Source organism: Phyllopteryx taeniolatus, chromosome 19 (genome assembly GCF_024500385.1).
Source record: "Phyllopteryx taeniolatus isolate TA_2022b chromosome 19, UOR_Ptae_1.2, whole genome shotgun sequence".
Classification (NCBI taxonomy): domain Eukaryota; kingdom Metazoa; phylum Chordata; class Actinopteri; order Syngnathiformes; family Syngnathidae; genus Phyllopteryx; species Phyllopteryx taeniolatus.
The window spans coordinates 16,769,036-16,796,142 of record NC_084520.1 but is presented as its reverse complement, the minus strand read 5'-3'; the positions used below and the strand labels follow the sequence as shown (position 1 = coordinate 16,796,142).

General features: G+C 43.6%; 4 protein-coding genes across 12 annotated transcripts in view; 2 read left to right on the top strand and 2 right to left on the bottom strand.

Annotated features, from left to right (window-relative positions):
- Positions 1-3,528, top strand: part of lhpp (phospholysine phosphohistidine inorganic pyrophosphate phosphatase) — a 34,827-nt gene extending 31,299 nt beyond the window's left edge. Inside the window, exon 8 of the mRNA XM_061757258.1 lies at positions 3,004-3,528. The gene's annotated coding sequence lies outside the window, so the exon portion shown is untranslated. The remainder of the gene's footprint in view (positions 1-3,003) is intronic.
- hpdl (4-hydroxyphenylpyruvate dioxygenase-like) lies at positions 2,456-6,798 on the bottom strand. Its single transcript, XM_061757256.1, has 5 exons — positions 6,133-6,798; positions 4,876-5,021; positions 4,632-4,783; positions 3,251-3,369; positions 2,456-3,178 (listed from the first exon to the last, which is right to left on the bottom strand). Exons 1-5 carry the CDS (start codon positions 6,786-6,788, stop codon positions 2,986-2,988), a joined length of 1,266 nt encoding a protein of 421 aa, XP_061613240.1. The 5' UTR covers positions 6,789-6,798; the 3' UTR covers positions 2,456-2,985.
- On the top strand, positions 3,054-17,794 carry zranb1a (zinc finger, RAN-binding domain containing 1a). 2 transcript variants are annotated; one of them, XM_061757246.1, is made up of 10 exons: positions 3,054-3,174; positions 9,603-10,417; positions 13,005-13,192; positions 13,486-13,639; positions 13,719-13,790; positions 14,097-14,295; positions 14,545-14,665; positions 15,439-15,568; positions 15,865-16,097; positions 17,139-17,794. In XM_061757246.1, the coding sequence occupies exons 2-10, from the start codon at positions 9,613-9,615 to the stop codon at positions 17,352-17,354; spliced, it is 2,118 nt and encodes a 705-aa protein (XP_061613230.1). In that variant the 5' UTR covers positions 3,054-3,174; positions 9,603-9,612; the 3' UTR covers positions 17,355-17,794. The 2 variants fall into 2 exon arrangements, with proteins under 2 accessions (XP_061613230.1, XP_061613229.1); XM_061757245.1 differs by lacking the exon at positions 3,054-3,174 and adding an exon at positions 7,772-8,233.
- A 1,428-nt stretch (positions 17,795-19,222) lies between these two features.
- LOC133469753 (C-terminal-binding protein 2) overlaps positions 19,223-27,107 on the bottom strand; it is a 68,902-nt gene continuing 61,017 nt past the window's right edge. For 5 of the 8 annotated variants that reach the window (XM_061757234.1, XM_061757237.1, XM_061757232.1 and 2 more), the window contains 5 exons: positions 25,187-25,401; positions 23,576-23,706; positions 23,257-23,384; positions 23,065-23,182; positions 19,223-20,370 (listed from right to left, as the gene is read on the bottom strand). In XM_061757234.1, the coding sequence (XP_061613218.1) occupies positions 20,190-20,370; positions 23,065-23,182; positions 23,257-23,384; positions 23,576-23,706; positions 25,187-25,401 (773 nt within the window). In that variant the 3' untranslated portion in view covers positions 19,223-20,189. Of the gene's footprint in view, positions 20,371-22,005; positions 22,081-22,986; positions 23,183-23,256; positions 23,385-23,575; positions 23,707-25,186; positions 25,402-27,107 lie in introns of those variants that run through there. The other 3 variants (XM_061757233.1, XR_009785778.1, XR_009785779.1) reach the window with 3 other exon arrangements.

Sequence of the window (27,107 nt, the reverse complement as noted above, 5' to 3'; positions counted from 1 at the left end):
ATGGCAAACAGATGTCCAGGAAGTGACCTTTGACATTGCTCTAACCACATCATGTAGAGTACTCAAGGAAGAATAAAGTCTCAGTGTACAAACCGCCAGTAACTGTTTTTGAAGTGCTGCTATAAATAGATTTGATGGTTACAACAGTGTGTTAGGAGCATCATAATGGCAGGGAGGCATTCATTTTGCAATATTATAAGAGTTAGCCTAATAGCATAATTGCCTAAGACATTTTTAACTTACTGTCACAATATCAAGAAACAATTGCAATATCCATCCATCCATCTTCTGTACCGCTTTATCCTCACAAGGGTTGCGGGTGTGCTGGCGCCTATCCCAGCCATCTTCAGGCGAGAGGCGGGGTACACTCTGAACCGGTCGCCAGCCAATCGCAGGGCACATATAAACAAACAACCATAAGGGCAATTTAGAATCTTCAATCAACCGACCATGCATGTTTTTTTGGGATGTGGGAGTAAACCGGAGAAAACCCACGCAGGCACGGGGAGAACTTGCAAACTCCACACAGGTGGGGCCCGGATTTGAACCCCGGTCCCCAGAACAGTGAGGCAGATGTGCTAGCCAGTCGTCCGCCGTTCCACCCAATTGCAATGTACTTTCTAAAAAAAATAAATATAAGCTTCTCTTTTTGTGTGTGAGGATTCTCAGTCATCCACAAACGTTGACTCGAGGCCACTGGCCTCTATTTGCATGTTGTTTTTTTTCCTGTTTTTCGAAAAAGTTTAAGAATGACTTGGGGATTTATGCTATTAGGCTAACGGTATGTTGATTCTTGTGGTTATAGCTGAATTACAGGCAGGGGGAAAGATGAAAGATTTGATGTTACTTTCTATTAGTCTGTAAAATGCTACTCGGATATTAAGGATAATTCTGAATTATTTCACTGCAATTAAACATTTTGAAAATGATCTCAAAATCTGTTTATGACCCTACCATTTATTAGTAATAATTTCATGTATTTTATTCATTTAGCAATTTTTCTAGCAAAGTTTTAAGAACAGGCTTGGGGAGCCTTTTTTTCTTATGGTGGGGGGGGGGGGGGGGGGGGGGCATTTAGTTTTCCATTCAAAATCATGCTAATGTTATAAAAAAAATCCATAATGGAAGCGAAAAATACATAGTACATTTAGACATTTCTCCATGTATTTGTTTAGTAAATAAAAATGTGGTGGAGAACCTTGGTTGCCTATTACTTCACGTACGTATTTGTAAGTTAAAGTGAACCCAGTGGGCCTGACTAACCCCTGGCAGAGACCCTTTTATTACTCGAGGAGTAACATCTGTTGCATGACACTAATCCCCCCGACCCGACCCCCTACTAGACTGTCTGCCTTTCGTGTTAAAGGGCACACAGGATTTGCGGGTGCAAACAACTTTGCATGTTTATTTCCAGCTTGCATTGTGTTTGTTCAGCCCATGGGGGGCGCTGTGTACCCATCATGAGGAGGCTGCCGGTTACAGGAAGACGTGAATCAGCACGTTTGTGGTTTATGGCCCAATGGTAATATACAGTATGTGCGCCATCTGTGCTACAGAGAGATGGCTGAAGGATTCTTGTTTCAGGGCCTGACCCTTTTCTGCTTTCACAGTTTATCCTCCTTGAGCCTTCACAAAAAGGGGGGGGGGTAAAACTAATTTTATAACATACTGTATGAGTGTATAGGAGTTCTATGTTCCACTAGCTAGCTACGACTTCAACCCGAAAATGCATCTTCCTTTGGGATAGTTCACTGGCTGCTTTAGAGTGCCTCGTTGTCACTCGTAAGTGCACACACGTCCATGGAGAGAAGGCGGAAGAGGACGTTTTTTATTGTTTTTTTTCCCGGAACGGATTAATGGCATTTGTTTTCATTTCAATGGGGAAAGATGATTTGACATGCGAGTGTTGTGGTTTACGAGCAAATTGAAATTGTATCTCAAGGCACCAGTGTATTGATTGGAAGCAGGAAGTACCCTGAACTATGAGTGGCTCGGACCTCAGCCAGATACGCTGCTTTAAAACATTAATTGCAATTAGTAACTACTAAATCTGACAAAATCCTATAGGACATTTGGACTCATTACAATAGGTATTATTTTCTTACAGTCAACATTTTCACTATTAACACATTTGTTGAAATTTTAAACTATATTTAAGATTTTTTTTTTTTTAAATGAGAAATAAAAGCACATCCATTTAAACTTAATTGGTTATTCAAAAGAATGTTAGGACAAATTACGAATTTTCTTACTCGTTTTTTGAAAACTAAATTATTTTAAATCCTACATTTGAGTGTAGTTTTTTTTTTTAATTAGCAAATAACCACGTAAATAGATCCATTCAGACTGTATTAACTGATTACCCAAAAGCATATCAGAACTAAACAATAATGTCCTTAGTCAGCATTTTTGAAAATGTTCAATCCATTAAAGAAAAAAAAAAGTTACTACCATGTTCTATATTTGATTTTATTAGCAAATAAATAAGCAGCAGTTTAAAATTTGACATTTTCAAAACGAAATGCGGCTCAGTGCCTTAGAGATGCAGATGTTTTACAGTGAGCACATGAAGAAGTTCAGTATTTTAGAGGCCCATCCTTACAATATTGCACATAAACTCGGCAGCAAAGTTAGCATGCATCACGCTGGTATAGCTGGAGTCACACGTTGAATAAATACAAATCAGAAGCAGCCTAATTTGCATTTTTGTTTTCAATCAAATAATGGTTTCACAGGAACAGAAAAAGTATATTTTGCTTCTAACATTTGAAGTCTATCATAGTGTCCCAGGGTCCCGTGGAATACATGTCATTAATGTACCACATTGTACTCAAAAATACCCTTTGCATTGCTTGACTACGCTGCAAAAAATGTAATAGATCAAAATAATTTAGTACATTCTACGTCGTCTTGCTTCATACATGTGCCCTGTGCTCGATATTTAAAAAGCAGTCAAAAATGACTTTCCAGTGTGCCTTAAAGTGCTCATCGTGACTGTTGCAGGCCAGTTTCGGGAGCGCCCTCCTCCGCCTTGTCGCCCTCCATGTACGTCTGCAGCGACCGCCACAGGGCTTGGATGTTGCCCTCGCCGAAGCCGCTCGCCCCCTTGCGCTGGATCAGCTCCAGGAAGAAGGTGTCCTCGGCGAAGATGGGCTTGGAGAACACCTGCAGGAGGTACCTGGGGAGGGGACGTCGCGCTTGAGGACCGTTCGCTTAAAAGGATAATTATGAGATAATCTAAAATGATCACCTCTGCGCCTCGCTGGCTGACGAGGCCTGTTGCTGCGGGTCGGCGTCCAAGAGAATTCCGTGCCGCGCCAGCTTCTGCACGTCCTGTCCCGCGTCCTCGATCTCCTGCAGTTTGCCCACCTGTCGCGCCACAAGTTTCAATAGCCAAAAGACAATTATTTTCTTACAATCAACATTTTGGAAATTATGTTGAAGTTATTTTAACTTTTATATTTATTTTTACAATGTTCTACTCACATTTGTTTACAAAGTTAATTAGCAAATAAATATGTAAGCATATCCCTGAAATTTGTATTGATTACCCAAAATGATATTAGGACTTACTTTGAATTATTTTCTGACAATTGACATTTTATAAAATTATGTAAAAAAAAAAGGAAAAAACAATTATACATTTATTTCAAAATATTCAATGTATTTTATCTTATTTAATGTGCGAGTAAATGTGAAAGCAGATTGACTCTGTTAAGACAGTATTACTTGATTAGAGAAAACAATATTAGGACTAACAAGGAATGTTGGGGGGAGAAATTTTTTTTTTTTTTAAATTATGATAAATTCTACATTTAAAAAATAAATCTTTATATTTTTCTGGGAAAATAAACATGCAAGTACATCTATTAAAACTGTATAAATTGATTACCGAAGAGGATATTAGGACTATTTAGGAATATTTTTGGGCAATCAACAAAATTCTTAAAATAATAGAAATATATACATTTTTAATAATTAAAAACATCTCAAATGTAGTTTAACAAAACGATTACAATTTACTAAAATTTTATTAGAAAATAAGCAGATCAATTAAATTGTAAAAATTGATTACCCAACAGAACTTATTTGAAGCTACTTACTGACATTCAACATTTCTTCTTAATTATGTTTTCAAACTCAAACAAGTTTAATCTTTGATGTGCCAGGTTTTATTGTGTCTGATTGTTTTTATTTATTCATTGCAACCTGTCCCATAGCCTATTTACCATGTCTTCTGCCACTTTGTTTTAAGTGTTTGTTGAGGCTGAATTTGTATTTGGACCTGGAAGCTGCAAATGAATTGCCCAAACCGGGATCGGTAAAGTTGGATCTGAATTGGATTAGGGTGGGTTCATTGCATCCCCTTCTTTGAAGTACACAACTAATGAGTCATGTGCGAAAACAAAAGTGCTCATGAAACAGAGCCCTGAGGTACACCGAGCGTGTCTAAAAGCTACTAAATTATTTCTTGTTAGTTACATGTTTGATAACCAAATAGCACGCATACTTTTGACTTTGGAAGGAACCCTGAGGCACGCCACATCAGTTTGCTTGATGATGATGAAAATTATTTTTGTTTGCAGCGTCGCTACAGTTTGTTCATTCCGTGAAGTGGTGTTTGTGCAAACCTGAGTATAGTAGGCAGGCGGCGGTGAGAAAAAGCCCACGCCAGCGTCAGCCATGCTGCGCACCGCCGCCACGATGTTGCCCGTGTGCAGCCCGATGTGCTGGATCCCCGCCGCCCGGTGCTCTTTCAAGAAAGTGTTCACCTGGTTACTGCCTGGAGGGAAGCAAAAGAACACTGGGGTTGCATCAATAATTCAAAATGAATATTGTTTGCTGTTATAATATTTGCCCGGCCGTTGTCCTCACCTTGCTTGGGCAGCGACTCGGCGAGGACGAACTTGCAGCCGGGCAGCGACAGGCCCGACTCGCCGCACTTCCAGTAGTCCATGGCGGTCAGGCGGAGGCCGATGCCCTTCTGGTTGATGACCAAGCCGCTGTCCGCCTTGTCGTTGCTGCAAAGACGCCACACGCGCAGATGGGCTTTCACAACAAACAAACGCGTGTGAAGCGAGATCCGGCCGGTTGCCACCAAGCCGTACCAATACAGTCTACAGTGGTGCCTTGAGATGCAAGTTCAGTTTGATCAAATCATCTTTTCCCATTAAAATGAATGAAAGTGCCTTTAATCCGTTCCAGCCTAGAAAAAAAAATTTTGAATCAGGAAAATAGCACTCTATAATATTGTATTTTATAAAAATCCATAGTAATAACAATCAAATGAAAGTGTTTGCATCGTGATTTAATTCCTATTTCCTTTTGGTGTGTGCGCTTTGGCCATCAGGGAGCAGAATAATACAAACATGAGGACAGGTCAGTCCTCAGTAAGCTGCAGTAATATTAGTCGTTCTACGCTGAGGATAAAAAATATGCCTATGAGTATTGTTATTGTCTCTCTACATGTGTTGCCCCACAGTTTGTTTAAATAACAGTTGTTTAAAGGGTAATGACAGCGACTATCGATGCTATTCACTAGCCAGTCTATGGCATTTTGTAGGGATGTTCAATACCACTTTTTTTCAGACCGATACTAGTACGAGTATTCATTCTTGAGTATTCATTGATACCGAGTACTGATACCACTCATACTTCTGAACATAAAATTTCAATGAACACTATGACCGATAACTGTGAATAAAGACCTCTCTTTCTTTGACGCACACGATGACTTGTCGGTGTCAAACCGCCGCAGTGTAGCGCCAACTACTGGCGAGGAGGACTTGATGATGATCAGATTATTATTTTTTTTGCTTTAAGTATCGGTGGCTGGTATCAGCAGCTTTCACAAGGACCCGATACCTTGAAATAAGGCCGATATTAGCCCGATAGCGATACCTGCTATCGACGCTCGGCCGTCCCCGGCGAAGGCAAAGCTGTGGTTGTTTAAAATACAAAAAGTTTATGATTTGTTTGAATCATCGGTAAACTTCAACTGGGAGTGGCGAGTAACAGCTGAAGCCTCTTTTTTTTTTTTTTTTTACGAATTGTTCATTTCCTGCCAAACTGCTGCTTGTTGTGAGGCGAGTTAAGTTCCGATTCAAGCGAATCCACGTTCGGCCCGCTCACCTGTGCATAAAGAACCTCTGGAAGCCGAACAGCTGCTGGTACCACCTGAGGATTTCCCGGCTGGTGCCAGTGGGACACGCGTAGGTGATGTGGTCCACGTGGTCCACGTGAGTGACAGCCTGCGCTTGGCCGCCCTCGGCCTCCGTCACCTGGAAGCCGGGCAAAAAGCTGCCCCGGTAGTCGCTCTTGTCGATCAACGTGTGGCACACGTTGCCCACCACGGAGCGCAGCACGGCGTAGGTGACCCGGCCCCGGGGGTCCCCCACGGTGGTGGGCGGCACCGGGAAGCTGCAGCCCAGCCGCCGCAGAGCTTCGAAGGAGCCGCGGACGTCGTCCACCTCGAAGCAAACGTTGCAGGCTGTGTCCACCGGGTAGCACGGGGGGATGTCGTAGAGGCACCCCGCGTCCGCCGGCTCCGGCTCCGGCTCCGGCTGCGGCTGCGGCTCGCCATTCAGCCGGGCAGAGTCGCCTCGGTTGGTCCGCTCGTTGACGACAAACACCGCCGTCCCGGTCCGGAAGACCAGCTGGCGGGTCCGCTCGGTCCGCCTGGTGGCGAACAAGTTGAACTTGAATTTGGAAATTAAGTCGTTGGCCAGTTTGTCCACGTTGGAGACGTGCAGAGAAACGTGGTGCAGCCGTCTCACGTAGGCCGCCATCTTGCTTGTGGGAAGGGAAGAAGTCACAGTTGGGCGCGTCCAGTTTGATTGTTTTTTTTTTTTTTTTTTAAATGAACGTTTACTTTTCCATTGGAGTCAATATTGATATTAGGTGACCACATTTTTTCCCCCCTGATAATTTTTGTAGACTTTCCTAATATCTTGGTATTTTCCATGTAATGCCTTTTTGTGTATTATTTTCTAGAATTTTTGTTTTAGTTCCTCAGGAAATACAATTTTGACGTTTGACATTTTGACTTGTGTATTATTTTAAAACATTTTTCTTCCTATTTTGTATCTAATGTTTTTAGCTAATATCTGTATCGAATGTTTTGGTATTATTTTCTGATATTTGTGTATTTTTCGTCTAATATTTTTGTTGAATATTTTGGTAATAATTAGTCATGTTTTTCTATAAGTATTCTAATAGTTGTCTATTTTGTCTGATATTTTACAATTTTATTTCCTAATGTTTTGGTGTTAGGCAGCACAGTGTGCGACTGGTTAGCACTTCTGCCTCACAGTTCTGAGGTTGCGGGTTCAAATCCGGCCTCGGCTGCGTGGAGTTTGCATGTTCTCCCCGTGCCTGCGTGGCTTTTCTCCGGGTACTCCCCAAAAACATGCGTGATAGGTTAATTGCAGGCTCTAACTTGCCCGTAGGTGTGAATGTTGTTGTTTCTATGTGCCCTGCGATTGACTGGCGACCAGTTTGGGGTGTACCCCGCCCCTCACCCAAAGATAGCTGTGATAGGCTACAACAATTTGAACCCCGGTCCTCAGAACTGTGAGGCAGATGTGCTAACCGTTCCTCCATAAATCCAATTTTTGTTTAATATTATTATTACTATAATAATAATAATAGTAGTAGTAATGCCAGGTTTTTGATGAACATTTGTGCTAATTTATTAGAATTTTGGTCATGATGGTGGTACTTAGAGAGCTAAGTATTTTTCCCCGAACATCCAAATGTCGCAGTTCACTTGAACGCTTCGTGACTTTGTGTGGCGGCTGGCTTTCTTTTCTCCCTTTCCGGCCGCGAACGCAACGCCTGTTGTCTTCCCTCTCTCGTCCAATCACAGCGAGCGCTGCGCCAGCTGATTGTTGACGTCACCTGGCCTAGCGATTATTTGGCTGCGGCGACGTTTGGTCTCCGCGTCGTCGCCATTGAACAACGCAGTCTGGGACCATGTAGAAAAACAAACAAACACAAAAACCACCAACAACAACGTTCAAAGTCGAGGCTGTTCACAGGCCCGGCCGACGGACGGGCTGTTTATTTCGCGGAGCGGTGGACGTGTCGGTCGAGGTAAACATGTGAGAGGACAAAAGGCGTTTTAATACATCGATTCGGGGATATATTTGAGCGAGGAGGAGGAGCAAGAATCCCGTACAAGAAGAACAAGGAGGGCTTGTTGCGGTTCTCCCAACAACTCTTGAAGGAAACGGTAAGCGGTCGGCACGCATCGTCAACACGATTCGGATCGTGGCACGGCGAAATGCGTCGTCAGGTTAGCCGAGACGTGCTAAAGCGGCTAGCTCACGCGCCACCGTAGTGTTGAAATAAATTGTCGCCACTGGGTAAACAAACGAATTTTCAAGCCACTATGCTTGAAAATCACACGTGTAATCGCCTCATCCCGTAATGTATATAGATATATAAAACGATATAATTAATTGCTACCAACAAATTGAAGTTACAAATATGTCTTATATGACAACCAAGTGTAAATGCTGTTGTTTGGTTTATGTTTTCCAAAATGCTTGTCATTTCTGTAAAAAAAAAAAAAAAAAAAAAAAAAGGTTCAGATTTTCTGCCCAAATGAAAAGTACAAATCTATTTCAAAACAAATTAATTGCTACCAACAAATTGAAGTTAAAAATAAGTCTTATATGACAACCAAGTATAAATGCTGTTGTTTGGTTTATGTTTTCAAAAATGCTTTTCATTTCTGTAAAAAAAAAAAAAAAGGTTCAGATTTTCTGCCCAAATGAAAAGTACAAATCTATTTCAAAACAAATATGACAGATGCATGATTTGCTTTAGTGGGCCACTAAATATGTGAGTGGCCAGATTTGGCCCCCGGGCCGTCAGTTTGACATCATGCCATCAACTGTTGTGAAATAATGTTTGAGTCACAACAAAATGTCACCCAGATCTACTTGGTCTTGGCACTGTGGCGGTGTAAATAAAGTAGCTCATTCTTTTGTATGATCCACGAAAGCGGCGCCATTGAACTTGTGGCTCGAAATGACCGCTTGCAAAGGGATGGAACATTTCCAGAAAATATTCCAAATTCGAAACTTTCCATGCGAATTAACTGGGACTTGAGAGTGATTTCATAGAAAAGGCGTCATATTCAAGCATAAACGTAAAGCTTTAGATTTGTCGGAAAGCTCAAGTCGGGGCCTTGTAAATCAAGGTACCGCCGTACTTGCATGAAATCGGGATTATATGAAAATAAGAGCCAACTGTCACTTTTGTAAATTCCGGACAACGCCCATAAATTCTTAATTCCCCCAAAAAGTTTCCAACTTTGAAAAATTCCATCATTTCGCAACCTGTATTGTGACTGTCAAACCATAATAACTGTGGAATTGTTTTATTATTACGCATTCACAATCAATTGATGGATAACTAGTTTAGAATTTATTTTTGAAAAGGGGTTTACTAGCAAAAAAAAAAAAAAATGCTGGCAACATTATTAAAAATGAAAAGCGTTTGGTTCAGATGTAAAAAAAAGTTTGCTTTAGTGGGCCACATAAAGTGGTGTTCGAGTTTGATACCCGCCACTCACTGGCTCTGCCGCCCGACAGGTGATCCGCAATGACGGACCAGAGGGAGAAATGGGCCTGCGACTACTGCACCTACGAGAACTGGCCCTCTGCCGCCAAGTGCACGATGTGCCGCGCTCACAGGTCCCGGGGTCCCATCATCACGGAGGACCCGTACAAGAGCGGACCCGACTCGGACCCGCCGAGCCGCCAGTGGGACCCCCTCGCCAGCGAGGGGGGCAGCGGCGGCCTCCTCATCTGTCCTGACTCCAGCGCCAGGCCCCGCGTCCGCCCGGCCGGCGTGGCGGAGATGGCCGCCAAGTGGTCGTGCCACATGTGCACCTTCCTGAACTGGCCCCGAGCCGTCCGCTGCACGCAGTGTCTGTGCCGGCGCCCCAAAAGCGGAAGCGCCGCCGAATCGCCGCACGTGTCCGGCTGCCGCCCGGCGCCGCCCCGCTGCCCCGTGGACCCGTGCGAGGAGTACAACGACCGCAACCGCCTCGACACCCACCGCCGCTACTGGATGTGCTCGTCGTGCGCTTACCAGAACTCGCCCAAAACGCTCAAGTGCGTGGTGTGCGAGCGCCCGGAGGCCATCGAGCTGGCCGCCCCGTCCGCCGAGCGGGACCGGGCGAGGCGGCGGGGCGACGCCAGCACCGGCCCGGGTCCTCTCGGCCAGCGGAGGTCGCCTCCTCTGGCCGAGAGGGAGGACAACGTCCAAACGGACTTCCAGAGGATCGAGCCGGCGGCGGGAGGCGTGAGCGGCAAGGGCGAGCACGAGATGGACTTCAAGAAGCTCAAGCAGATACGAAACAGGATGAGGAAAACGGACTGGTTGTTTCTCAGCGCTTGTGCCGGTGAGTTCGTCTCTCATTTGGACCACGCGCAAAGAGTCAAATTGCAATGTTTGTCCTCATCCGGCAAAGCAGGAGATTTTCATGTGGGCAACACCGCACTCTGCGATCAGATCATTAGATGACATCTTATTGTTGGACATTTTCAGCTGGTCACAACTGTTTTTTTTGGTTGTTTTTTTCCTTTTAAATCGAACATGAGTTTTGTTTAGATGTCGCCTCACCTCCTCTCCAAATAGGGGAGAGGAGAAGTGGCAGTAAAACAAGCCAAAATCCAGATGTCAAGGGGGTAAGGGGTGGGGGGGGGGGCAAAAGACGTTTCACCAAATGCTAGAGTGCGATTAAGTGTTAAGTCAAATTGAAACATTTCTACAGAGATGGCTGCGCTAATTTCCATGGGTAATGCCAGCACCAGTGTCGGGTGTGACGTTGAAAATACATTCCGATCATTTCCCATTCCTGAATGGGAACACCTGCCCGAATTTGAGCCAATTTGTATATATTGCTGGAAAAAAAAAAAAAAAAAAACTCTGGTCAAATGATTCATTGGAGCTCGAACCTGAAACCAACAAATTTGCGGTGACAAGAAAGCGTTCAAGGGCGTTTTATCGCTACTACTCAAGAGGGCCTTTGAGGAGCTAAGCGCGGGCACCCGGTGGCGCAGCTGGTGGCGATGAATGGGCCAGTCTGGGCAGCGGCGGCGCGGCCACAAGGACCTCTTGGATGGAGCCCAAAACGCCCCCAAACCCCTTCCTTGTCAACACCACCAAAATAGATTCCAAGGGGGGAAAAAAATCAAAGGCGTCACATGAGCGCCGAGCCTTCCTCCTGACTTTTGCTCTCTTTTGCTTGGAAGCTGCCGTGCAGTAAAAACATTCGAGATGCACTCGACTGGGTTTTATGGGCTGAAAATAACATTTCACAAAAATACTATTTTCAATTTAAATCTATACTGCCCCCCCCCCTCACCCTTCACAAAGTAAATGACGGCAATGATTATTTTTTTACTTCTACAATTTAATTTCTTTTGATACCAAATAAACTTTATTTCCCCCCCCCCCAGAATTAATTTGCATCAACATCCATAGAAATAAGGGACATTTAAAAAAAGAAAGCAAACCTTGTCACATTTAAGACATACGTAAACACAGGGTTTTTCCTGGCTAAAATCGAGGTAGCAGTGGTTGACAAAAATATTTAAAGCTTTTTTGTAAATTTGCCAAAAGGGTTTTTCATATGTAGCTGCTAATGTAAAACACAAAAACCGAAACAAATGCTGTAATATGCACGCCAGGCCAATAGTCGGCGATATCACGTTATCTGGAACTGGCTTCTTAACACGCAAGTGATTTTCTCTAAAACTGTATTGCTGGTCTTGGAATTCAGTTTTAGTTACTAAATGTTGTTTTGCATCCATTTTGTGACATGAAACATGACCCTTCTGTGAACCAGGAAGTGGCCCGTCAACTGCAAGCACACAAATCCGAACGTTCCGCAGTGTTTTCTCACGTTTGTTGACAGTCACCGTCGGCCTTGGCAGAGCGCACCGTTCTGGTTACTGTTTAGCTTTTTTTCCATGTCAGGTGACCCACGCACACGTGCGCGCGCACACACAAACGGTTCCCAGCAGCAAAGGAAGTGTCTGGCGCCTTTGAGGGCGGCCGAGCGCTTCCTCAAGTGCGGCCGTGGCAGAAGTCCACCCGATAAATTGTGAGGGTGCTGTGTCGAGGTGGAACTGGTCCATAAGGCCTATCTCAGATTTGTTTTCCCAAAAGTCCAATTTCCAAGTTTTTTCCCCCTCATATTAAAAAAAAATAAATAAATAAAAAAGCGAATCGTAACATTATTCAAAACAAGTTTTGCTCTTTTCCTTCCATCTGAGATTGGATTTATTTCTTCGTACCAGACAAACACAAAACTGTTTTTTTTCCACTGCACTATTTTGGAAAATCAAGTAATTGTTTATAGTTGCCTTTAGGTGCCACAAGTTGGCACCAAAGCACTCCTTTTCTCGAAGACAGGGCTTTGGTGTTTCAGAAAGAGGACAAAAACAGTTTTTCTAGTGAGTTCCCAATATTATAAATGTTAGCGGAAGTATTTCATGAGCTTTTTTTTAAAGAAACCAACAACAAAAAACATTTCATTAAGTAAATAACACTTAAGCCAGTTTCCAAAAAGGTTGTGCCAACTCTGTTGAGATGGTGCATAAAAAGTTCAGGGAAATATTTTTTAAGTACATTTTTCCAAAAATGACTATTAAACATGTTAATTTGTCCCATTTAATTTTTTTGTGTGTAAAAACAAACCCCTAAAATTTGGAGGCATACTACAATACATATACTTTAGCTCTAAAGTTCAGCTTTACAGATACCATGTCTCAGCAGACATGGACTGTTTTTGATTTTTCATTTAGACGCTGACCCTAACACTTAATCAAGGTAATTACCGCCACAGGTTGTAATTTCTCCTGTGGGCTAAAAAGAGGACGTTTATTGGAGGTGTAGCCCTTATTTTTTACAGACTCGGCAAAAAGCATTTCTGTTCGCAACCAAATGAGAACGAGCGTGTTTTTTTGCTCTCCGTCCCGCAGGCGTGGTGGAAGGGGACCTGGCGACTGTAGAAGCCTACAAGTCGTCGGGCGGCGACATCGCGCGGCAGCTGACCGCCGACGAGGTGCAGCTGCTCAACCGGGCGTCGGCGTTCGACGTGGGCTTCACGCTGGTGCACCTGGCCATTCGCTTCCAGAGGCAGGACATGCTCGCCGTCCTCCTCACCGAGGTCAGTCGCTCGTGCTGCTGGGCAGCGGGTGCGCTTGGTCTGGTGTTGTGAATGTCGGTGATTCCCAAACAAGTGGTGTGAGGGCTCCCTCTAGGGGTACACAAAAGAATCACTACATTAAATTGGATTTTTGTGAGGGGGGGGGGGGGGGGGAGAGGGAGCATTTCCCAGCTCTAGATTGTAAGGGTTAAATGAGGCGTTTTGACTGTTTTACTCTAATTAAGTACCCAGATTTTTCTCTGCCCACTGTGGTGGTTTCAGTGTTGATGACGGCGCCCCCTTTGCGCATTCAGGTGAATCAGCAGGCGGCCAAGTGCATCCCGTCCATGGTGTGTCCCGAGCTGACGGAGCAGATCCGCCGGGAGATCGCCGCGTCGCTGCATCAGCGCAAAGGCGACTTCGCCTGCTACTTCCTCAGCGATCTGGTCACCTTCACGCTGCCCGCCGGTGACTCGCGCCCTCCATTTTGTCACGATCCGTTTTGTCACTCGCCATCTTCTAACGGCCGTTCCACACTCTCCCGCAGATATCGAAGACCTGCCTCCCTCCGTCCAGGAGAAACTGTTTGACGAGGTTTTAGATCGGGATGTGCAGAAAGGTAAGCCACTTCCCATCACAATAGGGTTGATGTCATGGGGGGGGGGGGCATTCAAGGGCAAAGCCCCCCAAAATGAGATACTGTGCACACCCGCCCCTGCAGTGTAGCTATGACAATTTATATTCAAATTAATTTATTGGAGTTAATAATAATGAGGTAAAGTTAAAAAAGCGCATTAAACGTTGGCATCAAACTAATAAGATTTATTGAGCTGCAGAAGGTCCCCCACGTTGACCCAATGCCCCCCCCGGTTAGATGTGCGCTGACGCCGACTCCGCTTGACACCAGCTCGTATGTCCTTCGTAGAGCTGGAGGAAGACTCGCCGGTCATCAACTGGTCCATGGAGCTGGGCACGCGTCTGGACAGCCGCCTGTACGCGCTGTGGAACCGCACGGCCGGGGACTGCCTGCTGGACTCGGTGCTGCAGGCCACTTGGGGCATCCACGACAAGGACTCGGTCTTGCGCAAGACGCTCCACGACAGCCTGCACGACTGCTCGCACTGGTGAGTAGCCAATACGGTCCACCCCACCGAGTTGCCATCCTAGAATTCTCCATTTACATATTGGGGGCGGGACTCATTCGCTGGTATTTGCTTGGTTTTGTGCTCGGGTAATGTTGAAGTGAATGACATCATCATTAAAAAAAAAAAAAAAAAAATCTTCATCCTGGTTTTAAGTGCCCTAAAACTGGGGTTGCCTGTTAACAAAAATAGTTTCAAGTAAATATATATAATTTTTTTTTTTTTTAATAGGTTTTACACTCGGTGGAAGGAGTGGGAGTCATGGTACTCGCAAAGCTTCGGTCTTCACTTCTCTCTGCGGGAAGAGCAGTGGCAGGAGGATTGGGCCTTCATCTTGTCTCTGGCCAGCCAGGTGCGTCCCGTTGCATTGTGGGAACATCCACGTCCTGTTGTTGGATGCTGTTGACCACCGATGCAGCTGGGTGTGACACAGTGGATCTTTTGACCGTGACATCAGAATCAGAATCATCTTTATTTGCCAAGTATGTCAAAAACACACAAGGAATTGGTCTCCGGTAGTTGGAGCCACTCTAGTATGACGACAGACACTCAAGTGACAGAAAACACTTTGGAGACATAAAAACAAAACAGTCACTGAGCAAGAAAAGGTTGCTCGTACTTTTAACTGAAACTTGTCAGCCGATCGGAGAAGCGGTCCTCAGAGGAGCAGACGAAATGAGACGGTCGAGCAAATAATGATGTTTTACTCTCACGCTAGCCATTATGTTTTGCTAAATTAAATTACATTTTATGCATACTTGTGAGAAAATGCTGGATTCTATCTTATTTTTTGAAAGAAAGTGGGGGAAAAATAGGAAACCTTCTTGGGTGTACCTGGCGGCGTAACCCCAGACAATTACTTTTATTCAGGTTGGCTGTAGCCGCTCCCTTTTGTGCCACCCTGAAGTACCCTGGCACCTGTTGTTTGTGAAAAAATCTGAAAAGGTCTATTGAAGGCTCCCGTGTGACACGCCAGATGACGGCCATTTTAGCTCACGGTGCCGTTTACCGACCCGATGGCACTAAAAGGATAAGACCAGCCTTGACGTGAGATGACGAGAGCCTCCTTCGCTACTGTCGCTATGTGTGACGTTTGTTTTGTGTGTGTGTGTTTTGTGAGTGTAGCCCGGGGCGAGCCTGGAGCAGACCCACATTTTCGTGCTGGCGCACATCCTCCGCAGGCCGATCATCGTCTACGGCGTGAAATACTACAAAAGTTTCCGAGGAGAGACGTTAGGGTACACCAGATTTCAAGGTGAGCTTTTTGTCAAAACTGACAAAGGACTTAATAGGATAATAATGTTATTATAACTACAATGCTGTTCTTGTGACGTTCAACTTGTCAATATTGCTTACAATTTCAAAAAAATAATACAGTATTAACATATTATTGGTACTTATTTAATAAGTAGGCAGTTCTTACCAACATGAATGACTGTTAGCGTTAAAATGTGAGGATGGGGGGGGAAAAAAAAAAAAAAAAAAAGCAGCGCATGTCACCACCCTGTAATAGAACATCTGGGTTTGCCGGTCACGTTTGTGCGCTGATAGGCGTGTACCTGCCGCTGCTGTGGGAGCAGAGCTTCTGCTGGAAGAGCCCGATCGCGCTGGGCTACACGCGCGGCCACTTCTCGGCCCTGGTGGCCATGGAGAACGACGGCTACGGCGACAATCGCGGCGCGGGCGCCAACCTCGACACGGACGACGACGTCACCGTCACCTTCCTGCCGCTGGTGGACAGCGAGCGCAAGCTCCTGCACATCCACTTCCTGTCTGCGCAAGAGGTAGGCCACTGGATCTTTCTGGCTTTTGAGCGTGGCTAATTGAAAGTCAGACTTAAACTCTGTTCGCTTACTTTGAAGTGAATTGAAATTCCATGAATCCCTCCCAACTCCCAAAAATTACTGCCATTTTTGTTTGCATGTTTTTAATAAAAAAAAAAAAGATACACACTCAAAGTCACAGATACTACAACAGTGTCAAAATGCCGACCTCAAGTGGACAAAAACAAATGCTCACGCACTCAACCAAGTTCATCAATGGGATAATCGGTAGGATTTAGACCGATTATCGCCGCCGATATTCAGCATTTTGACGCATATTGGCGTTGTCCTTTTTTTATTACTTTCTTTTTAAAATTGAAATTTGAATGAATTTAAATCTTTCAGGGAGCTATTTATTTATTTACATTTTCAGTTAACTTGATTAGCTGCTGACCCTGGAAGTCCTTGCACTTTTTGTTTTGACTTCAAACAGGGATAAGTGAAAGATTAACATTTCAGTGATATTGAAATTTTGGAAAGCTTTCTTTACTGTCGAGTTATTTCATTTGCAAGCCTTTTTCTTCGTTGACCTTCATAATACATGCTGCTGAGCCTGGGAGCTCCCTGCATTTTTTTTCTTGGAATTTTAAAACAACGATGTCTGTTGCCTATACAAAGGGGGGGAGGGGGGGGGGGGGGGGACGCTAACGTGCCTCAAATCTGAAAAGTTCTTTCATCAACAGAATTCAATTTGTATTATTCAAAATTTTGAGAGCAATGTTTTCCCTTTCACAGCAAATAAATATCTGCTCCAAATATCAGTTTTCACTTCCTCAACTGCTAATACTGCTTCCTGGGGGGGGGGGGGGGGGAACATGTCAATCTCTAATAATCGATCGTAAAAATATTCTTTGGTTGAAGTGGTCGTTCGACTACGGTTCAGATTTTGTAGAAATCAAAGTTGAGGTCATAGAAGGAACGCTGGAAAGGACCAAAACGAGCTTAAAATGTCGGTTTGGTCCAAAATATGCGCCTGAAAGCGTCTGCTGGCCTTTCCCTCAGACGGGCAACGAGGAGCAGCAGGAGAAGCTTCTGCGCTCGTGGCTGGAGTGCAGCGTGACGGACGGCGGCATGCTGGCCGCCGTGCAGAAGAGCTCACGCCGCCGCCACCACCCGCTGGTCACGCAGATGCTGGAGAAGTGGCTGGACACGTACCGGCAGATGCGACCGCGCGCCGCGCTCTCCGACGGCGAGGACGACGACGACGACGACGAGTGAGCGAGCGAGCGAAGCGCACGAGATGAGGAAAATCCCACGCGGACCACTCGTCCCCGCCTTCCCGGAATCTTGACGCGCGCGTGTGCTGCGGAGGGGCGAGGGGCACTTGTCCACATCGGACTTACCAGTACTTATTTAATCAAGAAGGAAACCGCGCTAGTTTTTTGTTGTTTGCAACTCGCCTGACAGACATTTAGCCGAGAACCCGTTTGATCATTCTTGAAGTTATTTATTCTTGATTTTGTTTTGCACAGATTAACAGCTGCATCCTGTGAGGGAGGGGCCGAGGGAAGAAAGGGTGTGCGCATCGGGGGCGGGGCAACAGTTGACTGACATTTTTTACGTTTGGACGTGGAAGCTCAGAAGTGCTGACAGCGGGAAAAGACAAGCAAACACTTTCAACAGAGTGCATTCAAGTGATTAAATTTGATTCAGTTGCATCTTGTTTTTTCTCCCTTGTGTGCCTGGAGTATCTGAAAAGATCAAAGTAGGAGTTAAAAAGGCTTTTAGGGTTTCAAAGTTGGGTGTAAAAACAGGTTTAGGGTTTCAGCCTGCTTTAAAAAGGTGTTTAGGGTTACAAAATAGGGTTAAAAACAGGTTTAGGGTTTCAAAGTAGGGTTTCAAAACATGGGTAGGCTTTCAAAGGAGGGTTTCAAAATGGGGTTCGGTTTTCAAAGTAAGGTTTCAAAACAGGGTTAAGGTTTAAAACAGGGCTAGGGTTTCAAAACAGGGTTATGGTCTCAAAGTAGGGTTTAAAAAAGGATTAGGGTTTCAAAACAGGTTTAGGGTTTTAAAGAGGTTTAAAACGGGGTTAGGGTTTCAAAGTAGAGTTTCAAAACAGTGTTATGATCTCAAAGTAGGGTTTAAAAAAGGATTAGGGTTTCAAAATGGGTTTAGGGTTTCAAAATCGGGTTTAAAACAGATTTAGGGTTTCAAAGTAGAGTTTAAAAACTGGCTTAGGGTTTCAAAGTAGGATTTCAAGACGGGGTTCAGGTTTCTAAGTACGGTTTAAAAACGGGGTTAGGTTATCAAAGTAGGGTTTAATGACGTGATTAGGGTTTCAAAACAGGGTTATGGTTTTAAAACGGGGTTCAGGTTTCAGAACGGGTTTAGGGTTTCAAAGTAGGGTTTAAAAGTAGGATTTCAAAACGGGGTTCAGGTTTCAAAGTAGGGTTTAAAAACGGGGTTAGGGTTTCAAAGTAAGGTTTTAAAACGGGGTTTGGGTTTCAAAGTAGGGTTTAAAAAGGGTCAGGGTTTCAAAACAGGTTTAGGGTTTCAAAGTAGGGGTCAAAAACGGGGTTAGGGTTTCAAAGTAGGGCTTAACAACGGGTTTAGGGTTTCAAAGTAGGGTTTTAAAACAGGGTTTAGGTTTTCAAAGTAGGGTTTCAAAACTGGGTTAGGGTTTCAAAGAGTTTTAAAACAGGATTTCCAAACAGACTTCACTACACTAAATGCAGGCTCTTCGTGAACTCTTTTGACATCTCCAACAGGAAAACCGGATTTGATTCCGGTACCTCAGAATTGTGGCAGAAGCAGGAAAAAGCACAAAAGTCGTCTTTTCTCTATGCATGAGCTACATTAGTTAGCCCTCATCTTCTGGAGATGATTTGGCCACATGAAAAATTAATCTTCAGAATGATGCATCTATTTACTCAAATGTTACAAATTATTTGATTTTCTTACCCGAGAAACCTGGAAATTCAGGTCTGGACAAAAGTATGCAATTTTGAAATTACTGGGGGAAAATAATTTTTGAATATTTTAAACCATTTGATTTTTATTTCAATTACAATTTGCGCAAACATTTGAAAATTGTATTGAAATATAATACATTTGAACATATTTCAAATCTGGTCATCGAAAAAAATCATAATCGGGTACTGTGGCGCCCTCTTGTGGCCTTCACAAATAAAACCACAAAACTTGGAAACAAGTTTTGTTTCAATCGTTTATTATTATTATTATTTTATTGGAACTGCACTGAATGCTAAATTTTCACCTGATACAAGAAACAAATACAAATACTCACGCTAAAAACAAAAGCATATTTGCTGGGTGGGGGTGGGGTGGCTGCTTCGCTCTGCTATGATCGCCAAACTACGGTTGAGGAGTTTTCTGCTATTGCTTTTGACAAGAGCACAGGATGAGCCTGAACAAAGGAAATAGTAGAAGAGGAAGTGGAGCACACAGGACGACGCTTATAGGAACATCCAACTAATCAATAGCGACTTAACAGGACTTGTGCCCAACTCGTCAAACACTGGAGATGTGCCTCGTTGTTTTCAGTTTTTCTTCAACTCACCACCGAAACTGCTTAAAAAAAAATTGGGGTCTGTGGGGGGGGGGTATTCCTGAGTCGTTAAGTTTGTCGTCACAATTTTCTTTTCCCACAGGAATAACATCGGACTCCAACAATCAAGTGTGCAAGGTCTTTTTTTTTTTAAATTGTTGCACTTGCTAAACGCTAATTGATTTTCAGCTTTTTTTTTTGTAGATATGATTTTTAAGTTTTTTCAAGAGAAGGAAGTGGGGGTGGCTAAACAACACGTTAGTTTCAGAAGATGGGGAAGGGTCAAAGGGCGGCAGATCAGGGATAGATAGAGAAGGAGTTTAAAAAAAAAGGGGGGGGGTTGGGGGGGGGTTTGTTTATGCATGTTCCCAAAACAAAGTCCACGGCAGTTGGCGTTCCTCTCCCCCTCCCCCCCAAAAATATACAAAAATAAAAACAACACATTAAAAGTACAAATTCCACCAGAATCTGTCAGAATAGGGGCACTGTCTTTTGGTCCCGGTTTAGGAGGGGGCGGTTGGGGGTCTGGTAGTCCCTTGTCGCCGCTATTGCTCGGTGAGGTGCTCTCTGGGCTCGCTGTGTTTGGACGGCTGGTTGGGCGACGGCGCCTGCGAGGGGTGGGTACCAGAGGGCAGGGTGTGGGCGACGGGCACCCCGCCGGGCACCATGCCCTCTAGCGCCCCGGGAAGGCCGCCCGGCGCCACGCCGACCACGCCTGGCGGGTATCTGGCGGGAGGGGCAGAGGAGACGAGTTACTTCCCAAAACGGCGCAACTGAAATCAAGTTACAAACTCAGCGGCGAGGAACGTACGCAAAACAAATCAAGGGAACTGCTAGCAAAAAAGTCAGCCATAACGGCCATTTTTGATGTGTGCAATTCAATATGGAAAAAAAAATGTTTCATGCAATTAAATTACTGAAATGTTTTAAGTTTCAACTTGCAAGAAACAAAACCTCCATGTACATTTATTTGTACTTGCCTTGTCTGGCCAATTAAAATGCATGTATCCCAAATAGCTTTTCAACAAAAAAACCCAATAGAACATTTTTGTTAATTATTTTCTTCAAAATTAATTAAGTTTTAATTACATTTTTGCTGTTTTTCAGTTTCAACTTTTTGAAAAGGTGTAGGTGAAAATGAATCCATTTTTTTAAATGAATCAAATATTTAAAAAATCATTTTTTAAATATCAACAAAACAAACAGTTATTAAAGTTTCACATGAATTCTAATTGGGTCTAGTTGGGGTCTGGGAGGGCGGCCGGGTTACGCCGGAGCGTGGCAGGACGAAGGATGATCAGCCACACTCAAATCTGACCGTAACACAACCCGAAAAGGAAAAAAGGGGCAAAACAAAACACCAAGCATGACTTTCAATTCAGTTGATGGCTCATCCCAGAGTTGGAGGACAGTTTCTGAAACAGATTGTGTAAATTACAGTTCTGGTTGTCCTGAAACTAAATGTGGTGAAAGTGATTCCTAAATATTATTTAGAAGACAAAATAAGGTCCTCTTGATAACCACCTCACTGATTAAATATAACAGAGAGAAAACATTTTTCATTAGCTTTTTTGGTGTTTGATTTTGTTGCTATGTCATCATTGTAATTGTTAAAACGTGAGCGACATTACTCAGCAGAAATTGTTCATGTTTATCACAAAAACACATATCACCGTTTTTCTTTTATTATTAAATAGCTAAGTTTGGCCGGCACGGCGGGCGACTGGTTAGCACACCTGCCTCACAGTTCTGGTGACCGGGGTTTGAATCCCGGCCCCGCCTGTGTGGAGTTTGCGTGTTCTCCCCGTGCCTGCGTGGCTTTTCTCCGGGCGCTCCGATTTCCTCCCACATCCCAATAAATATGCGCGGTAGGTTAATTGAAGACTCTAAATTGCCCGTAGGTGTGAATGTGAGTGCGAATGGTTGTTTGTTTCTATGTGCCCTGCGATTGGCTGGCGACCGGTTCAGGGTGTACCCCGCCTCCCGCCCGACGATAGCTGGGATGGGCTCCAGCACGCCCGCGACCCGCGTGAGGAGAAGCGGTCAAGAAAAGGGATGGGTGGAAAATATTTCATCATATCTGTAGTGTTGATGCTTGATCTGGACAAATCAATTTCATGATGGCTTATTAACAAATTTTACTTAACCAAAAGTTATCAATTAAATGGTCATAAAAAATAAATAATGTTGGTTCCTAAATTGTCTTCCAAATCTGTAATGACCCATATGTCCACTAGGGGGTGTAAAAGGATTGCTGTGCGTGCGTACGTTCGCGCGACACACACACAGACACACACACACACACACACACACAGGTGGGTAGCTGGCGGTCTAGTATCCGCCCCCGGTGCATTTCTTTACCTGCGCCCCATCTAGGCATTTATTTTGTCTTGGGGAACGCCGGTAGCGACGGCTGGCAGCGTTTGGTTGACGTGACTGTGTGGAACAACAACAACAACAACAACATGGTGGGCATGACCACAACATGGTGGAGCGCAACATGCTCACATCCCGCCATCGTCCTCGTTCACCTTCCAGCTGTGCTACGTTCCAGTTCGATAAAATGAGGATTTCTATACAAAAATGTGGTCAATTTTGAACTTTTAGTATTTTTGTGTTCATGTGGAGATGCATGCTTTTCATTGGACGGCAATGATTTACGAACTTAGTACACACAGTTTAATAACGTTAAACCAGATTTGGGGATTTTCAATTCTCTATTCGTCTTTAACCTGCATTTCCAAAAATATGCTTGAAATTGTAAAACGTGTTTTTACCAAAGTAAATGAAATATTTAAACGACTACTTAAAACTATTAGTTCATTCCATTAGAAGAGGTGGTATTTATTTTTTTTCTATTTTAATGAAATGAATATATTATGTGTTGGCAAAAGTGAGTTGGGATCTTGTGGAAGAATTTTTAAATATTTAAACAATAAATAAATGACACATTGAATTTATTGCAATAAACGAGGTGGAATTTTATTTTTTCAATAATTTTTCTAAACTATATAAACAATAAATTAAAAATACTATGTAAATGTTTTCATAGATATATTTTTTAATATTATGGGTTAACCACTATTATTTTGTGTAAGAATATTTTTTTCAAATTAAAAACATTAATTACAAACAGTAAATTTATTGCATTAAAAGAGCTAGTATTATTTCATTAATTAAAAAAAATGTTAGACCGTCTGACTGTTTAAACAATAAATGAAACATTTCATTCTTTTTGTAAATAAAGCATTTTATGAATGTTTTTAATAATGTGCAAACATTTTTACATCAACACTAAACTATAAATATTTCAGTTTGTTGCTTGAAAGAGGTGTTACGTACGCTTTGAAATCTGTTATTTCTTTTAGAATGTTCTTGAATTTCCTTTGGTCAAACGTCAGCTTTTATGCAGTCGGTCACCTGTAGGCGGCGCCGTTGAGTTCCGGGTGAACGGCAGGTTGGTCCATGACGGCCCAGGGCGCCGTGGTGACGAAGAACTCCTTGTTGACGCAGTTTCTTAAGCTGTCAGGAATACGGCCTGGAAAGCGAGACACTCGTTGACTACATTGGGCCGAGCGTGTGCTGCGCGCGGGCGCTCGGCGCGCTACCGACCCGTGATGGCTCTTCGGATCTCGGTGGCGGCGGCTTCCCGCATTTCCAGAGAGGCTTGCTCGCTGTACCAGGCCGTGTGAGGTGTGCAGATCAGGTTGGGAGCGTCTTTCAGGGGCCCTTGAGCAAAACTGAACACAAACATTTCGGAAACTTTCATACAGTGTAGACATTTTGTTACATTGTCTTGACATCTCCAGTATGTGGCCCTCCATTACAGTACTATATAGCGTCCCCTTTCATATATGATGTTCATACACGTGGAGAGCTCCACTAAACGTACTTGCACCACCGGTAAGTTGTTGTTTTCCTAAAGACTGACCTGAAGGGTTCGGTCTCGTGTACGTCCAAGGCGGCCCCGCGTATCCGGCCCTCCTTCAGGGCCTGGGCCAGCGCCTTCTCGTCCACCAGGCCGCCCCGGGCCGTGTTCACCAGGAACGCCCCCTGACGCATCTGCATAGCGCAAAGGAAAAAAAGAACAGTTCCGCTCGTGTCTCGTGATGACAGAAAAACAGGAACGTGCAGCAGTTCCCCGACGCTGCAGCAGGTGGCGCCCTGCTCACATCATTTGGCCCACGTGACACGACAACATTGCGTCCAAAATACTCGGAACAAATACGAAATGCTAAACACACATTTTTGGAAAAAAATACTTTTTTTTCTTCTTAAATATCAGGGGGAAAAAAATCTATTCAAATACTCAATCAAAATATCTAAATATTAGATACAAATAGCGTCACTGATGGGGGGGGTAGTGGTACACTCGCCTGACTTTGATGCGGGCAGCGTGGGTTCAGTTCCTACTCAGTGACGGTGCGAATGTGAGTGCGAACGGTCGTCCGTGTCTATAGGTGCCCTGCGACTGACTGCCGACCAGTTCGGGGCGTTGTCCGCCTTTCGCACGAAGTCAGCTGGGATAGGCTCCGGCGCCCCGCGACCCTGACCGGGAGAAGCGCTGTTGAAAATGGATGGATGGATACAAATACACAAAGACCATCCATCCATCCATCCATCTTCTGTACCGCTTTCTCCTCACGCGGGTCGCGGGCGTGCTGGAGCCCAACCCAGCCATCTTCGGGCGAGAGGCGGAGTACGCCCTGAACCGGTCGCCAGCCAATCGCAGGGCACATAGAAACAAACAACCGTTCGGGCACACATTCACACAAAGGCCATAATAATAAAAAAAAAAAATGGACAAAAAACAAATATTACACAAAAATACTCTATGACAAAAAAGCCTATAGGAATAACTCAAAGCACAGTAGAAAATAAAATTAGAGAAATATAATATTCTGACAAAAAAAACTAGAACAAGTAAAAATAGTCAAAAATACGAGAAATAAAAATAGTAGAAAAGACCAAAAATAAAATGGAAAGAATTGTAGCAAAATTGAATTAAAAATTAATACAAATATTAAATGAAAATCACACAAATATGACTTAGACTAAGAATTATCAAACGACTAAAAAAAAAAAATACATTAGGACAAAAATTAGATAATAATATAATAGTAATATATAAAGATATTGGACTTATTTTATTTTTATATAGTAATTATTTATATTATGACAAAAGTATTAGAAAATAATAATAGATTAAATCTAAATAAATATTACAAAAATACACAAAACAACTGAAAAAGATATGAATTAAAAAAAACAATATTACAATTACTAGAAAATTAAACAAATATTAGATTGAAAATATACAAAGATTACAAACATACAAAAGAATGGAGAAAAATGACCAAGATTTGACGAAAAATACAAAATATACTAAGAAGTAGAACAAAAATCCAACAATATTGTGAGAAACATACTAGAAAATCTCTTTCCGCTTATCCGGCGTCGGAATGTAGGGGCAGCAGCTTAAGAAAATAGCATTGGCTGCAAAGTGTGCAATGCCCGCACGGGGGGGAGGCGGAGGGGGTACCTGCTTGATGGTGAAGTCGTTGATGAGGTGGTGGTTGTGCTCGTTGAGGTTGCAGTGCAGGGAGACGCAGTCGCTCTGGTACAGGAGGTCCTGCAGCGTGTAGACGCGCTGCACGCCCAGCGAGCGCTCCAGGCCGTCCTGCAGGTACGGGTCGTAGAAGATCACGTTGAAGCCGAACACCTTGGCGCGCACCGCCACCGCCTGCCCCGACCGACCTGACCACACGGCACAGCGCAACCGCCACCAGTTAGTGAGCTGCGCGAGGTAGCGAGGCACTTCGCAAGTTAGCGGGTGGCCAACCAAAAACAGCAGCAGTCTTCTATATGGACACAGTAGAAATCATCATCATCATCATCATCATCATCATCGCGGACAGCACCGAATCTAACATTTTTTAAAAAGGAAGACAAACCATGGGAAAATATTAGCGATAGAGGGAATTTCTTTAAAAACTCAATATATGAAAAAATTGCTCAAAATGCACAAAAAATACACATTGATTAGTCAAGAAAAAGTACTCAAACATTAGCCTATAAATACAAGTTTGTTCAACAGAAAATGATAAAATATTAGCTGAAAAATACTCAATTATTTGACAAAAAAATACAGCAATGCTAGCTGAAAAAGAAATGACCCCAAAAAATTCAAAAATAAGACAAATATTAAACACAACCACCTGAGTATTAGAAAATAATACAAAGTATGAAAAACAATGCCAAACTATTTGACAAAAATACCAAGATTAGTATAATATATAATTTTAAAAGTGATAAAAAAGAAAATTAATTAGATGAAAAATACACAATTAGACAAAAAGAGAAAAGGCTTAGATCTCCCAAAAGTATTAGAAAGGAAAATACAAAAAGTACTCGAAAAAAACATGTAAAAATATTAAATATACACATATAAAAAATATTCGACAAAAAAATTACAGATTAGATTTTTTTCCCCCCAAAAAAAGCAATTTGGAGGTTCCACTGCAAATGACTCGATGGAGCGATGACGTCCTCCTTGCAATTTGAAGCGATCCCCCTCGCATCTTCAGCGTCAGAAGCCTTCTCTGCTGCCATTGTGCTGCTTTTTCATCAATGGCTGCCAAGCACAGGATTCATCCGGCAGCGAAGGACAACGTGACTCAGAGTCGGAGTCTTGAGGATAAATCGAGCGCTCCCTCCCTTCGGATGACGGATGAAGCAGCTGCTTGCTTTGTGATGTAACAAGCGTATTTAGGCGCCTTTCTTTACTTATGACAAAGTGACTCAAGCGTTGTTGATAACTGAGATGTGGACGCAACGCCACCGTGATGGATCGTACCGCGTCGAGAACGCTCAGATTCAGAGGCGGCCGATAGTAAAAAGCCGTGCGAGCGGCTGGAGTCGAGCTTCCGTCGCCAACGTTCCAGCTGGCTTTCGATTCGCAGTTGTGGCATCATTTCGGAATATTTGGTGTATTTCTGGGTGTTGCCCTGCGATTGGCTGGCAACCAGTTCAGGGTGTACCCCGCCTCCTGCCCGATGATAGCCGGGATAGGCTCCGGCACGCCCGCGACCCGCCCTTCTAATGGAGATAGAAGCGCGGCGAGCGGAAGCCAAAACAGACAAGCTTCAGATAATCGTCCAGACTGAAAAATACGAAAGTAAGCTTATCGTGCCGACTGAATATGAAAACGCACGCGAGGGAGAAAGTGAGGGAAAGGGAGAGCGAGGCAGCGGAACGACAACAACGTGTGAGAAAAGTAATACAGTGCTGCCTTGAGATCCGAGCTGTCGTCCGGACGTTTTTTTTTTTACTTTGACTTGACGACGAGGAGCAGTTTTGACAGATTATTATTATTATGATCATTACTTTTACAATCCTTCAAAAAGGCTTTAACCTGATTATTGAAAGTTCAAAAGTTGCTGTCGCACTAAACTTGTGCATCT

Coding starts and splice junctions, on each gene's coding strand:
- hpdl (XM_061757256.1), bottom strand. CDS start 6,788: ATGGCGGCCTACGTGAGACGGCTGCACCACGTTTCTCTGCACGTCTCC. Junction 3,370..4,631: donor CGCCTGCCTACTATACTCAG/GTTTGCACAAAC, acceptor GTGGCGCGACAG/GTGGGCAAACTGCAGGAGAT. Junction 3,179..3,250: donor TCAGCCAGCGAGGCGCAGAG/GTGATCATTTTA, acceptor TCCCCTCCCCAG/GTACCTCCTGCAGGTGTTCT.
- zranb1a (XM_061757246.1), top strand. CDS start 9,613: ATGACGGACCAGAGGGAGAAATGGGCCTGCGACTACTGCACCTACGAG. Junction 13,791..14,096: donor AGATCGGGATGTGCAGAAAG/GTAAGCCACTTC, acceptor TGTCCTTCGTAG/AGCTGGAGGAAGACTCGCCG. Junction 15,569..15,864: donor AGGGTACACCAGATTTCAAG/GTGAGCTTTTTG, acceptor GTGCGCTGATAG/GCGTGTACCTGCCGCTGCTG.